The sequence below is a fragment of the Polypterus senegalus genome, chromosome 14, assembly GCF_016835505.1.
Source record: "Polypterus senegalus isolate Bchr_013 chromosome 14, ASM1683550v1, whole genome shotgun sequence".
In the NCBI taxonomy this organism is placed as follows: Eukaryota; Metazoa; Chordata; class Cladistia; order Polypteriformes; family Polypteridae; genus Polypterus; species Polypterus senegalus.
The window spans coordinates 53,332,150-53,346,816 of NC_053167.1; the positions used below are offsets into that span (position 1 = coordinate 53,332,150).

At 41.1% G+C, this 14,667-nt stretch overlaps 1 protein-coding gene across 1 annotated transcript in view; it reads right to left on the bottom strand.

Moving 5' to 3' along the window:
- samd10b (sterile alpha motif domain containing 10b) overlaps positions 1-14,667 on the bottom strand; it is a 254,590-nt gene that overhangs the window by 176,856 nt on the left and 63,067 nt on the right. The window contains exon 2 of the mRNA XM_039734849.1: positions 1,823-2,004. Coding sequence (XP_039590783.1) covers positions 1,823-2,004 — 182 coding nt within the window. The remainder of the gene's footprint in view (positions 1-1,822; positions 2,005-14,667) is intronic.

Sequence of the window (14,667 nt, forward strand, 5' to 3'; positions counted from 1 at the left end):
GGAGGCCTTGAAAACCTGATACATTACATAATATAACATATTATTCTTAAATCTGCTTAATCCAATTGGGGGGCGGGAGGGGGCTGATATAGTTAATGGTATTTTAAGGCAAGATGTCAAATCATAATCATGATTAAAGATAAATGGTGAAATGCTGTGTCTTTTTCTAAATACTTCTTTATATTTGGAACCTTCCTAATAGGCATACCAGGCATTCTCTAGTGCCTCTGTTCTTAATATTTTTAAATAATGCTGATCATCAGATAAGAATTCTGACCAGAAACACTGTAACTTTTTAATGGGTAAGAGATTATTACCATAGTCACTTTGTTTGCTTGATAAGCCTAATCCAAATCATTCTATCCTAACATGTTTTTGCTTTATAAAGTGCCATTTGATAATGTATGCTCTAAATGAGTTGGCACAGTGGCGCAGTGGGTAGTGCTGCTGCCTCACAGTTAGGAGACCTGGGTTCACTTCCTGGGTCCTCCCTGCATGGAGTTTGCATGTTCTACCTGCGTCTGCGTGGGTTTCCTCCGGGTGCCCCGGTTTCCACCCACAGTCTAAAGACATGCAGGTTAGGTGTATTGGTGTGTGTGTGCCCTGCGGTGGGCTGGCACCCTGCCTGGGGTTTGTTCCCTGTGTTGGCTGGGACTGGCTCCAGCAGACCCCCCCATGACCCTGTAGTTAGGATATAGCAGGTTGGATAACGGATGGATGCTCTAAATGGCATTAACAAAATAAAATGCTTTTATTATCAGGAAAGAATAACATGATATGACCAAAAGGAAGTTCAAAACATGGGGCAACATTTAGTTTACTTGATCAAAACAAAATAATACTTACATGTTAAACATCTAAAATCCTGTTAGTTAGTCCGCAACATCAGACTGAATACAGAGGTGCAAAAATGGCTACCCAGGGCTGAAACAAGATTTATGTAAATGGCTGCTCTATCACATTTTTATTGTTTAAGAAGCACATTTAATAACCCATCCTTTACACAGCCCACTTGATCCAAGCCGAGTTACAGGTACCCGGGTATCCTGATAATGTCAGGCACAAAGCAAGAATTAGTCCAGGACAGAACACCAGACCCTCCACACTTACTCATATGGAATCAGCTTGCAGTCACCAATTAGCCTAACATGCATGTCTTTGGGAGTGGAGAAGATAAACAGAACGTCCAAGAAAAACTCATTCATGCAATGGGAGAATATGCAAACTCCAAACAGATAGATCAGGCAAGGATTTAAACAGTACTGTAGTAATATGAATGATAAACACATCAGCATTCAAGTTCAAGCACTTTATTGCCATTGTGTAACAACAAAATTACTTTTTGTGACGGCCCCAAGGTGCATTTAAAGAAAAGTCGAATAATTCCAAATATGTTGTATATAGTTTTAAGTGATCAAGTAACCAGAGCAAATTATTATTGCTCAAAGTACAGCAGCATAAATTGTTATTGCACCTGTTAATGAATAGTACATTACATATTATATATTGTATTACATTAGTATATTGCACATTACCAATATAGCTTATTGCACATGTTCAATTAAAAATGATCTCAGAATGAGGAGATTCAGGGTTCAGCAACTTTATGGAAGATGGGAAAAAGCTAATTTTTAGTCTGTTTGTACGTACATGGATTGACCTGACAGGAGGAGCTCAAACAAAAAATTTCCAGGATGAGTGTTATATGATACATATGATATGATAAATATACTAATAAAAAAGATAAGCACACAGATGAAAAATACAGTGAAGTACATTTCACAAAACTACATACATTTGACATTAATATTACTTGTTGTACCTGGATTGTTTCTGTGCCTGGCTGCTGCAGCAGTTTCACAGTTCTACCCCCTGCCATCCTTTGACCTCTCCCATCATGCCATGTAAGGCTGCCCCCTGTCTGCCGGGGAAGCTGATAGTTGATGTCTTCAGCTGAAACTGTGTGCTCCAAGACATTTCTGCAGAAGCTAAAGCTGGCAGCCGCTGGAAAAGCAGAAAAGAGAACTATGTTAGTAAACCTGTCCGGAAAAGTCCGACAGAAAATTAACAGCTCTAAAATTGTGCTTCTGCATTGATTAAGAGGTGTGAAGGTAAAACTGAACCTTCATAACCTTCATCTCTTCACATTAAATAAATTATGGAAGAAATCAAAGTATTTTCTTTGTTATGTTGCACCAAAACAAACATGCCACCCAGACCACAAAAATCAACGCAATTAGGACTGAATCTCTATGCTCTTGATTTGGACCAACTAGTCTTAAAATTTACTTTGAGATGTGTGTGGAGTCAACACTTGTTTCTAAAGGGAATACTGCTTCCTCACAGTGGAAGATATTATAAAAAACTGACTGACACAGTGATAATATTTAAAGAAAAGAAAGACTCCACAGCAATCGAAAGTAAAATATTTTTCTCAGACATAAAAATACAACAAAACTGAGATGTAAGCTTTCCTTTTTCAATTTTGAATGTGTTGTTAAACTGAAATGCACAAAAGCGGATGGTGGGTTGTTAAGTGACTCTGAAAGCAGCACATAAGGAAGCAGCCTGGGGAGTTGGGGTCGGCATGGGGGGATATTAATGGGTTAATTGTTTAGGGTAATGCAAATGAAGTAATTGTATTAGTTAATTAGGTAATTGGTTTTGCAAATTGGACCATGCCCTTTATTAAGAGGAGTGTGACACTGATTAATTATTAAAAGACAAGGCGATTAGGCTGACAGAGCTCAGCTTTATCATCACCCAGGCTACTAAAAGTAAACAGACACTGCTGTTCCAGTCTACTTCTTCAGTCTTAGCATAAAGGTGGGAAAGCAAATTGCCAGCCGTTTGTAATCATAAGTTTATCAGACTTAAACATCACTATAGAATATCACTGGATGGTGCTTTGTCTTTTGCTTTCATAAATGGTGGAGCCGACTGCTCTGTTTTTGTTGCTAAATGTGGATTGGATAATTTGACCAAAATGCCCATTATTTCTTGTCCTTATCATGATGATAGATCTGTTTTTTGAGCAAATGTGGTGTCCCCATTGGCAAATCTCTACTAGACTGAATAACCAAGTCAAATAAATAAATAATATTGTATACTTTAAAACATGCTCCAAATTTTAATTTTTGGCATAGCCAGATATAGACTTTGACTTCAAGATAACAGCAACTCAGGAAATGTACATGATTTCTTAATCAGTTGTCCAAGTATATCAGTGACTGTTTTGTTGTTCACTACGTGTAACTTACAGTTAATGAAGTTGTATGAGCCACTATTGCCCTAGGCCAGGGGTCCTCAATCACGGTCCTGGAGAGCCGCAGTGGCTGCAGGTTTTTGCTCCAACCCAGTTGCTTAATAAAAAGTACTTATTGCTAAAGTAACACTTCTGCTTCACTTTAGTGATTTAGAATTAGAATTAGAATTAGAACAATCTAGACGAGAACAGGCCATTCAGCCCAACAAAGCTCGCCAGTCCTATCCACTTGCTTCCTCCAAGAAAACATCAAGTCGAGTTTTGAAAGTCCCTAACGTCTTACTGTCTACCACACTACTTGGTAACTTATTCCAAGTGTCTATCGTTCTTTGTGTAAAGAAAAACTTCCTAATGTTTGTGCGAAATTTACCCTTAACAAGTTTCCAACTGTGTCCCCGTGTTCTTGATGAGCTCATTTTAAAATACAAGTCTCGATCCACTGTACTAATTCCCTTCATAATTTTAAACACTTCAATCATGTCACCTCTTAATCTTCTTTTGCTTAAACTGTAAAGGCCCAGCTCTTTTAATCTTTCCTCATAATTCAACCCCTGTAGACCTGGAATCAGCCTAGTCGCTCTTCTCTGGACCTTTTCTAGTGCTGCTATGTCCTTTTTGTAGCCTGGAGACCAAAACTGCACACAGTACTCAAGATGAGGCCTCACCAGTGCATTATAAAGGTTGAGCATAACCTCCTTGGACTTGTACTCCACAGATCGTGCTATATAACCTAACATTCTGTTAGCCTTCTTAATGGCTTCTGAACACTGTCTGAAGTTGATAGCTTGGAGTCCACTATGACTCCTAAATCCTTCTCATAAGGTGTACTCGATTTTCGACCCCATTGTGTATTCAAACCTAATATTTTTACTTCCTATGTGTAATACTTTACATTTACTGACATTAAATTTCATCTGCCACAAATCTGCCCAAGCCTGTATGCTATCCAAGTCCTTCTGTAATGATATAACGGATTCCAAATTATCTGCTAATCCACCTATCTTGGTATCATCTGCAAACTTAACCAGCTTGTTACTTATATTCCTATCTAAATCATTTATATATATTAAAAATAGCAGCGGCCCTAGCACTGACCCCTGTGGAACACCACTCATAACATCGGCCAGTTCTGATGAGGTTCCTCGCACCATCACCCTCTGCTTCCTGTGTCTGAGCCAATTCTGCACCCATCTAAAAACATCACCCTGAATTCCCACTTCTTTTAACTTGATGCCCAACCTCTCATGTGGCACCTTATCAAATGCTTTCTGAAAGTCCAGATAAATAATATCATAAGCTCCACTTTGATCGTATCCTTTTGTTGCCTCCTCATAGAATTCCAACATGTTAGTAAAACACGACCTCCCCTTCTGAACCCATGCTGACTGTTCAGAATAACTCCTGTCCTTGTCATGTGTTGCTCAATCTTATCCTTAATAATTCCTTCCATTAATTTTCCTGTGATGCTTGTTAAGCTTACTGGCCTATAGTTGCTTGGATCTGCCCTGTCACCCTTTTTATATAATGGGATGATATTTGCCATTTTCCAGTCCTTTGGAATCTCTCCAGTGCACAGTGACTTCCTAAAAATGTGTGTCAAGGGTTTATATATGTACTCACTAGCCTCCTTAAGAACACGAGGATAAATATTATCTGGGCCTGGTGATTTGTTTGATTTTATCTTATTTAATCTGAGCAGCACTTCTCCCTCTACAATTTCCAAATCCCTCAGTACCTCCTTAGTAGTTGCGTTTACCTCTGGCAGGTTATCCACTTGCTCACTTGTAAACACCTCAGAAAAATGTAAGTTTAGGGCATCTGCTATTTCATTGTCTGTATCTTTTAATTCCCCTTTACTATTCCTGATGAACTTGACCTCCTCCTTAACTGTTCTTTTACTACTAAAATACTGAAAGAATCTCTTGGGGTCTTCTTTCGCCTTATCTGCTATATTCCTCTCCAACTGTCTTTTAGCCTCCCTGATATCCTTCTTAATGGTTGCCCTCATTTTCTCATACGCGCTAGGATTTTGAGCCCTTATTGCTTAATTTTGTCTTAAACAGCTATTTTAATTGCTCCTTTTTATCAATAACATGCAAATGACAAGAGAGAGCAGCATTTCTCCATTTAGCTTCTTTACATTTACACCTGTGTGTATTTATCTGCACTATTGGGTTTAATTAAATACTTGGAAGAAAAATGAAGAGAAAAAAGTGAAGGACTGAGAATTACTCGTCCATTTTAGCCTTCAAATCATTTGCATGATAGAAAGGGGAAGAAAATCTAGGATATGAGAATGACCTGACATAGCAGAGTTAATTTAATTTCATAGCTTGTTAGTGCTTTATTGGCAAGAATTGCTTTCTAATTAAGCAACCAGGTCAGAACAAAAACCTGCAGCCACTGTGGCTCTCCAGGACTGGGATTGAGGACCCCTGCCCTAGGCACTCTAACTGCGGCCCATCGACAAGGCCTGCCAGATACCTCACTTGTTGCCCACTTTTGTACAATGGTGTATGCAACACTCTAAATATTATATCGATTACTATATTGTTAGATTAAATCACGGTTATACTTAAATGATTTTCTGTTATCTGATTTTAAATCAAGATAAAGTTCATTTGAAACTTTTACAAAAATAGAAATTTGCTTTTATTCAATCTGATATAGTTCACGCGCTTGTTTTCAGTCGACTAGATTACTGTAACGCACTCCTCTCAGGACTACCCAAAAAGATATAAATCGTTTGCAACTAGTGCAGAATGCAGCTGCTAGAATCCTAACTAGGAAAAGAAAATCAGAACACATTTCTCCAGTTTTGATGTCACTACACTGGTTACCTGTGTCATTCAGAATTGACTTTAAAATTCTGCTTATGGTTTATAAAGCCTTAAATAATCTAGCCCCATCTTATATATCGGAATGTCTGACACCTTATATTCCAAATCGTAACCTCAGATCCTCAAATGAGTGTCTCCTTAGAATTCCAAGAACAAAACTTAAAAGAAGTGGTGAGGCGGCCTTCTGCTGTTATGCACCTAAAATCTGGAATAGCCTGCCAATAGGAATTCGCCAGGCTGATACAGTAGAGCACTTTAAAACACTGCTGAAAACACATTACTTTAACATGGCCTTTTATAACTTCATTTTAATCGTAATTTAACTTAATCCTGATACTCTGTATGTTCAATTCATCATAACAACTATTCATGGTGGCTCTAAAATCGGTACTGACCCCTACTCTCTTTTCTGTTTCTTTTTCCGGTTTCTTTGTGGTGGTGGCCTGCGCCACCTCCACCTACTCAAAGCTTCATGATGCTCCAACAATGATGGACGGATTAAAAGGAAGAAGTCTACGTGACCATCATCATCATCAAGCCCTTCCGTGAGAACCCTAAATCCAAAGAGGACTGTTTCATTTATGTTAGGTAGAATGCCCAGAGGGGACTGGGCGTCTCATGGTCTGGAATCCCTACAGATTTTATTTTTCTCCAGCCGTCTGGAGTTTTTGTTTTTCTGTCCCCTGGCCATTGAACCTTACTCTTATTCGATGTTAATGTTGATTTATTTTTTATAATTATGTCTTTCATTTTTCTATTCTTTAATATGTAAAGCACTTTGAGCTACTGTTTGTATGAAAATGTGCTATATAAATAAATGTTGTTGTTGTTGTAATGTCAGGCACAAAGCAAGAATTAGTCCAGGACAGAACACCAGACCCTCCACTTACTCATATGGAATCAGCTTGCAGTCACCAATTAGCCTAACATGCATGTCTTTGGGAGTGGAGAAGATAAACAGAACGTCCAAGAAAAACTCATTCATGCAATGGGAGAATATGCAAACTCCAAACAGATAGATCAGGCAAGGATTTAAACAGTACTGTAGTAATATGAATGATAAACACATCAGCATTCAAGTTCAAGCACTTTATTGCCATTGTGTAACAACAAAATTACTTTTTGTGACGCCCCAAGGTGCATTTAAAGAAAAGTCGAATAATTCCAAATATGTTGTATATAGTTTTAAGTGATCAAGTAACCAGAGCAAATTATTATTGCTCAAAGTACAGCAGCATAAATTGTTATTGCACCTGTTAATGAATAGTACATTACATATTATATATTGTATTACATTAGTATATTGCACATTACCAATATAGCTTATTGCACATGTTCAATTAAAAATGATCTCAGAATGAGGAGATTCAGGGTTCAGCAACTTTATGGAAGATGGGAAAAAGCTAATTTTTAGTCTGTTTGTACGTACATGGATTGACCTGACAGGAGGAGCTCAAACAAAAAATTTCCAGGATGAGTGTTATATGATACATATGATATGATAAATATACTAATAAAAAAGATAAGCACACAGATGAAAAATACAGTGAAGTACATTTCACAAAACTACATACATTTGACATTAATATTACTTGTTGTACCTGGATTGTTTCTGTGCCTGGCTGCTGCAGCAGTTTCACAGTTCTACCCCCTGCCATCCTTTGACCTCTCCCATCATGCCATGTAAGGCTGCCCCTGTCTGCAGGGAAGCTGATAGTTGATGTCTTCAGCTGAAACTGTGTGCTCCAAGACATTTCTGCAGAAGCTAAAGCTGGCAGCAGCTGGAAAAGCAGAAAAGAGAACTATGTTAGTAAACCTGTCGGAAAAGTCCGACAGAAAATTAACAGCTCTAAAATTGTGCTTCTGCATTGATTAAGAGGTGTGAAGGTAAAACTGAACCTTCATAACCTTCATCTCTTCACATTAAATAAATTATGGAAGAAATCAAAGTATTTTCTTTGTTATGTTGCACCAAAACAAACATGCTACCCAGACCACAAAAATCAACGCAATTAGGACTGAATCTCTATGCTCTTGATTTGGACCAACTAGTCTTAAAATTTACTTTGAGATGTGTGTGGAGTCAACACTTGTTTCTAAAGGGAATACTGCTTCCTCACAGTGGAAGATATTATAAAAAACTGACTGACACAGTGATAATATTTAAAGAAAGAAAGACTCCACAGCAATCGAAAGTAAAATATTTTTCTCAGACATAAAAATACAACAAAACTGAGATGTAAGCTTTCCTTTTTCAATTTTGAATGTGTTGTTAAACTGAAATGCACAAAAGCGGATGGTGGGTTGTTAAGTGACTCTGAAAGCAGCACATAAAGGAAGCAGCCTGGGGAGTTGGGGTCGCATGGGGGATATTAATGGGTTAATTGTTTAGGGTAATGCAAATGAAGTAATTGTATTAGTTAATTAGGTAATTGGTTTTGCAAATTGGACCATGCCCTTTATTAAGAGGAGTGTGACACTGATTAATTATTAAAGACAAGGCATTAGGCTGACAGAGCTCAGCTTTATCATCACCCAGGCTACTAAAAGTAAACAGACACTGCTGTTCCAGTCTACTTCTTCAGTCTTAGCATAAAGGTGGGAAAGCAAATTGCCAGCCGTTTGTAATCATAAGTTTATCAGACTTAAACATCACTATAGAATATCACTGGATGGTGCTTTGTCTTTTGCTTTCATAAATGGTGGAGCCGACTGCTCTGTTTTGTTGCTAAATGTGGATTGGATAATTTGACCAAAATGCCCATTATTTCTTGTCCTTATCATGATGATAGATCTGTTTTTTGAGCAAATGTGGTGTCCCCATTGGCAAATCTCTACTAGACTGAATAACCAAGTCAAATAAATAAATAATATTGTATACTTTAAAACATGCTCCAAATTTTAATTTTTGGCATAGCCAGATATAGACTTTGACTTCAAGATAACAGCAACTCAGGAAATGTACATGATTTCTTAATCAGTTGTCCAAGTATATCAGTGACTGTTTTGTTGTTCACTACGTGTAACTTACAGTTAATGAAGTTGTATGAGCCACTATTGCCCTAGGCCAGGGGTCCTCAATCACGGTCCTGGAGAGCCGCAGTGGCTGCAGGTTTTTGCTCCAACCCAGTTGCTTAATAAAAAGTACTTATTGCTAAAGTAACACTTCTGCTTCACTTTAGTGATTTTGAGCCCTTATTGCTTAATTTTGTCTTAAACAGCTATTTTAATTGCTCCTTTTTATCAATAACATGCAAATGACAAGAGAGAGCAGCATTTCTCCATTTAGCTTCTTTACATTTACACCTGTGTGTATTTATCTGCACTATTGGGTTTAATTAAATACTTGGAAGAAAAATGAAGAGAAAAAAGTGAAGGACTGAGAATTACTCGTCCATTTTAGCCTTCAAATCATTTGCATGATAGAAAGGGGAAGAAAATCTAGGATATGAGAATGACCTGACATAGCAGAGTTAATTTAATTTCATAGCTTGTTAGTGCTTTATTGGCAAGAATTGCTTTCTAATTAAGCAACCAGGTCAGAACAAAAACCTGCAGCCACTGTGGCTCTCCAGGACTGGGATTGAGGACCCCTGCCCTAGGCACTCTAACTGCGGCCCATCGACAAGGCCTGCCAGATACCTCACTTGTTGCCCACTTTTGTACAATGGTGTATGCAACACTCTAAATATTATATCGATTACTATATTGTTAGATTATAATTATCCTTTCTATTTTACTCCTTTAAATGATTTTCTTTTTCTGTTATTTGTATTGTTACTGAAAGAACAAATGTTCATTTCAAGAACTGATAAAACAAAGTTGAAATTTCTGTCATATGTTAGTTTTTCCCAATCTACCTAGATTTCGTCGATTTACCACTTAAACTCAGAACAATTGGTTAAAGAAAACTTCCACTGCACTGTGCTTTTACTATATTCAACATCTAGCTATTGACAGATGAGAAATGCAAAGAAGGTCATAAAAACACCCAAAGATTTGATCACATTGTCGAAGTTTACAGTAGTGCTAGCTGCCTTGACACCATGAATCTAAACTATTAGTGAACAGAGTTCAAAGAGGAAACCAACATGAACATGAACAAACAAGAAAATTCTACACAGAAGGCATGCATCCCAGAAATCAAAGCATTGAGCAAGGTTTTAAGAAAGCAGTAATGAAGTACTGTATACACCTTCAACATATCACCAATAAATGTAAGTAACAGAGGATTAACTAAATGTTATCAAAGTATTATAGTAAAGTAGTTCAGAGAAAATATTTGTTTGGAGATAGAAAAGTGGAGCATTTGGCACTGTCCCTTTACACCTGTTGAGAACCAGGCTGAGCTCCTGGCCCAGTCACTGTCTAAGTGGATTTATCACACTCTTCACAAGTGTGGAGGTTTTTTCTTTTGGTTACTAAATCAGCCCAGTGCAAGCACTGATGTGTGCACAAGTGATGGTCAATTTTTGTCTGGTGCCTGGTCCTGCACCCTGCAACCCGAAAGAGTATTCAGATAGCGGATTGATGGAGATACACAGCTTTCACTGCATATTCTATAGTAATGCAATAATAGGTTTACACAACAAAATTGTCCACAAAGCTGCATTAGATTTACAATCAGAATGACAGATGCTTCTCATGAAAATCAGCAGAAAGTATCCTGCTGTAATGTATCACCATCATTTTTGGAACAAAAAAATCATTTTTTATAATTAGCATTTGGAAAGACTGAAACTAGATAAAAGGTAGTAGTTTTGCTAAGCTGATGTTTCTCATTTGTGTTATATGTGTACAGATTTTGCATTCCAGATCAGTGATCTTGTTTCAAATAAAATGATTTGTTATTAGAACTTTACCACTATTTATAATCAAGACGGGCCGGTTGGATTTATTAAATAGAGCATTTGTGCAGAGTTATCATTTAACCTTACTTTTCATTTCCTTAATTTTAAATTTACTGTAAAAGTAGAGCAGGGCACAAATTAAAAAAGAGGCAACACAGCATTCATCCTACATACACATGTATGATTACTGATAAGTAGCTGTCAGATGATTCCTCCCTTGTTTCAATGTGTGAATGAGCAGCACAAGATGGAACCGAGGAACGTTATCTCTTGCTCTTTGTTATAGTTGAGAAAGTTGATCTGCCGAAAGTGTAGCCGTAAAGCATATCCGCTTTTCATTCCTCCGTATAGATGAGCTAATTAGTCTGACAGAGGGGTAGCTGGGAGGCATATTTTGCTGCATTTCTCACATAGCTCACCTGGCCACAATGTAATAGGAAAGCATTTTCTTTCCAATTGCCCTAAAGATGCTGATAGCCAGTTGTGTCGGTGTGGAGATGGGAGGAGAGATTTTGCTTATTTTTCCTACAGCTCAATATTTCCATCTGGCCAAATGGAACCAGTAGGCATGTCCTCTTCTGTACACCCTAGAGCTGAGCCGCTGAGCCTGGCCAAGGTGTAATGAGAAGATGTCTTACCTTCTGTTTCAGTATACTGTACAGCTGAACAGTCAGATCTTGCATGCATTATAAATGAAATCTCCTTTCTGGTTTGCTCCCTCTGTAACTAAGCAGTTTAGTGTGTCCTGCATGTCTAGGTCACACTGAGCCAACCACAAATGCCAAGAAGTATGTGTAAAAAATAGCTTTGGATTATTTGAAACGTTGCCTTGGCAATGTGGGCATCGTTTAAAACCTTTTATAATGATAAAAACCTAGTAAATAATATTTTTATACATAATGAAATGAACCTCTGACTTGGTTTGCAACAATTAGAGCTGCAGTCTTACATCCAAAGAGACCCGGGTTCAAAAGCTAACTTCATCACTGTCTCCTCAATTTCCCCACATCTGTATGAATTTCATCACAGTGTTCCAAGTTTCCTGTTATATCCCAAAGACAGGCAGACTACTTTAATTGTTGAATCTAATTTGCCAGCCATGGATCACACACTCTCCATGGGCTCACCACCTATGGGAGGGGCCAAGGAGGTTGGGTGCAGTGTGAGTTGGGTGGTGGCCGAAGGCGGGGACCTTGGCGGTCTGATCCTCGGCTACAGAAACTGGCTCTTGGGACGTGGAATGTCACCTCTCTGAAGGGGAAAGAGCCTGAGCTAGTGCGCGAGGTCGAGAGGTTCGGCTAGATATAGTCGGACTCACCTCGACGCACAGCTTGGACTCTGGAACCAATCTCCTTGAGAGGGGCTGGACTCTCTACCACTCTGGAGTTGCCCCCGGTGAGAGGCGCCGAGCAGGTGTGGGCATACTTATTGCCCCCCGACTTGGAGCCTGTGCATTGGGGTTTACCCGGTGGGCGAGGGTGGCCTCCCTCCGCCTCGGGAGGGTCCTGACTGTTGTTTGTGCGTATGCGGAGTCTCTGGAGGGGTTGCTAGAGGGCATACCTTCTGGGGATTCCCTCGTTTTGCTGGGAGACTTCAATGCTCACGTGGGCAATGACAGTGAGACCTGGAAGGGCGTGATTGGGAGGAATGGCCCCAGATCTGAACCTGAGCGGTGTTTTGTTATTGGACTTCTGTGCTCGTCACGGATTGTCCATAACGAACACCATGTTCAAGCATAAGGGTGTTCATATGTGCACTTGGCACCAGGACACCCTAGGCCTCAGGTCGATGATCGACTTTGTGGTCGTGTCGCCGGACTTGCGCCATATGTCTTGGACACTCGGGTGAAGAGAGGGGCGGAGCTGTCAACTGATCACCACCTGGTGGTGAGTTGGCTTCGATGGTGGGGAAGATGCGGTCAGACCTGGTAGGCCCAAGCGTGTTGTGAGGGTCTGCTGGGAACGGCTGGCAGAGTCCCCTGTCAGAAGTAGCTTCAACTCCCACCTCCGGCAGAACTTCAACCACGTCCCGAGGGAGGTGGGGACATTGAGTCTGAATGGGCCATGTTCCGTGCCTCTATTGTTGAGGCGGCTGACCGGAGCTGTGGCCGCAAGGTGGTGGTGCCTGTCGTGGCGGCAATCCCGAACCCGTTGGTGGACACCAGCGTGAGGATGCCGTCAAGCTGAAGAAGGAGTCCTATAGGACTTTTTGTCCTGTGGGTCTCTGGAGGCAGCTGATAGGTACCGGCAGGCCAAGCGGAACGCGGCTTTGGTTGTTGCTGAGGCAAAAACTCGGGCATGGGAGGAGTTTGGAGGCCATGGAGAGCGACTTTGGATGGCTTCGAGGAGATTCTGGTCCACCGTCCGGCATCTCAGGAGGGAAGCAGTGCAGTGTCAACACCGTATATGGTGGGGATGGTGCGCTGCTGACCTCGACTTCGACGTTGTGGTCGGTGGGAGGAGTACTTGAAGACCTCCTCAATCCCACTAACATGCCTTCCAATGAGGAAGCAGAGCCTGGGGACTCTGAGGTGGGCTCTCCCATCTCTGGGACTGAAGTCACCGAGGTGGTCAAAAACTCCTTGGTGGCAGGGCCCCGGGTGGATGAGATCGCCGGAGTTCCTTAAGGCTCTGGATGTTGTAGGACTGTCTTGGTTGACACGTCTCTGCAACATCGCATGGACATCGGGACAGTGCCTCTGGATTGGCAGACCGGGGTGGTGGTCCCCTCTTTAAAAGGGGACGGAGGGTGTGTTCCAACTATAGAGGATCACACTCCTCAGCCTCCCTGGGAAAAGTCTATTCGGGGGTTCTGGAGAGGAGGGTCCGTGGGATAGTCGAACCTCGGATTCAGGAGGAACAGTGTGGTTTTCGTCCTGGTCGCGGAACAGTGGACCAGCTCTTCACCCTTAGCAGAGTCCTGGAGGGTGCATGGGAGTTTGCCCGACCGGTCTACATGTGTTTTGTGGACTTGGAAAAGGCATTCGACCGTGTCCCTCGGGAATCCTGTGGGGTGCTCGGGAATATGGGGTACGGACCCCTGATAAGAGCTGTTGGTCTCTGTACAACCGTGTCAGAGCTTGGTCCGCATTGCCGCAGTAAGTCGAGCCTGTTTTCAGTGAGAGTTGGACTCCGCCAGGGCTGCCCTTTGTCACCGATTCTGTTCATAACTTTTATGGACAGAATTTCTAAGCGCAACCAGGGTGTTGAAGGGGTCGGTTTGGTGGACTCAGGATTGGGTCACTGCTTTTGCAGATGATGTTGTCCTGTTTGCTTCATCAGGCCGTGATCTTCAGCTCTCTCTGGATCGGTTCGCAGCTGAGTGTGAAGCGGCTGGGATGAGAATCAGCACCTCCAAATCCAAGAGCATGGTCCTCAGCCGGAAAAGTGTGGACTGCCCTCTCAGGGTTGGGGAGAGATCCTGCCTCAAGTGGAGGAGTTCAAGTATCTCGGGTCTTGTTCACGAGTGAGGGAAGAATGGAGCGTGAGCTCGACAGGCGGATCGGTGCGGCATCTGGAGTGATGCGGGCTCTGCATCGGTCTGTCATGGTGAAAAAGGAGCTGAGCCGTAAGGCAAAGCTCTCAATTTACCAGTCGATCTACGCTCCTACCCTCACCTATGGTCATGAGCTATGGGTAGTGACCGAAAGAACGAGATCGCGAATACAAGCGGCTGAAATGAGTTTCCTCCGCAGGGTGTCTGGGCTTTCCCT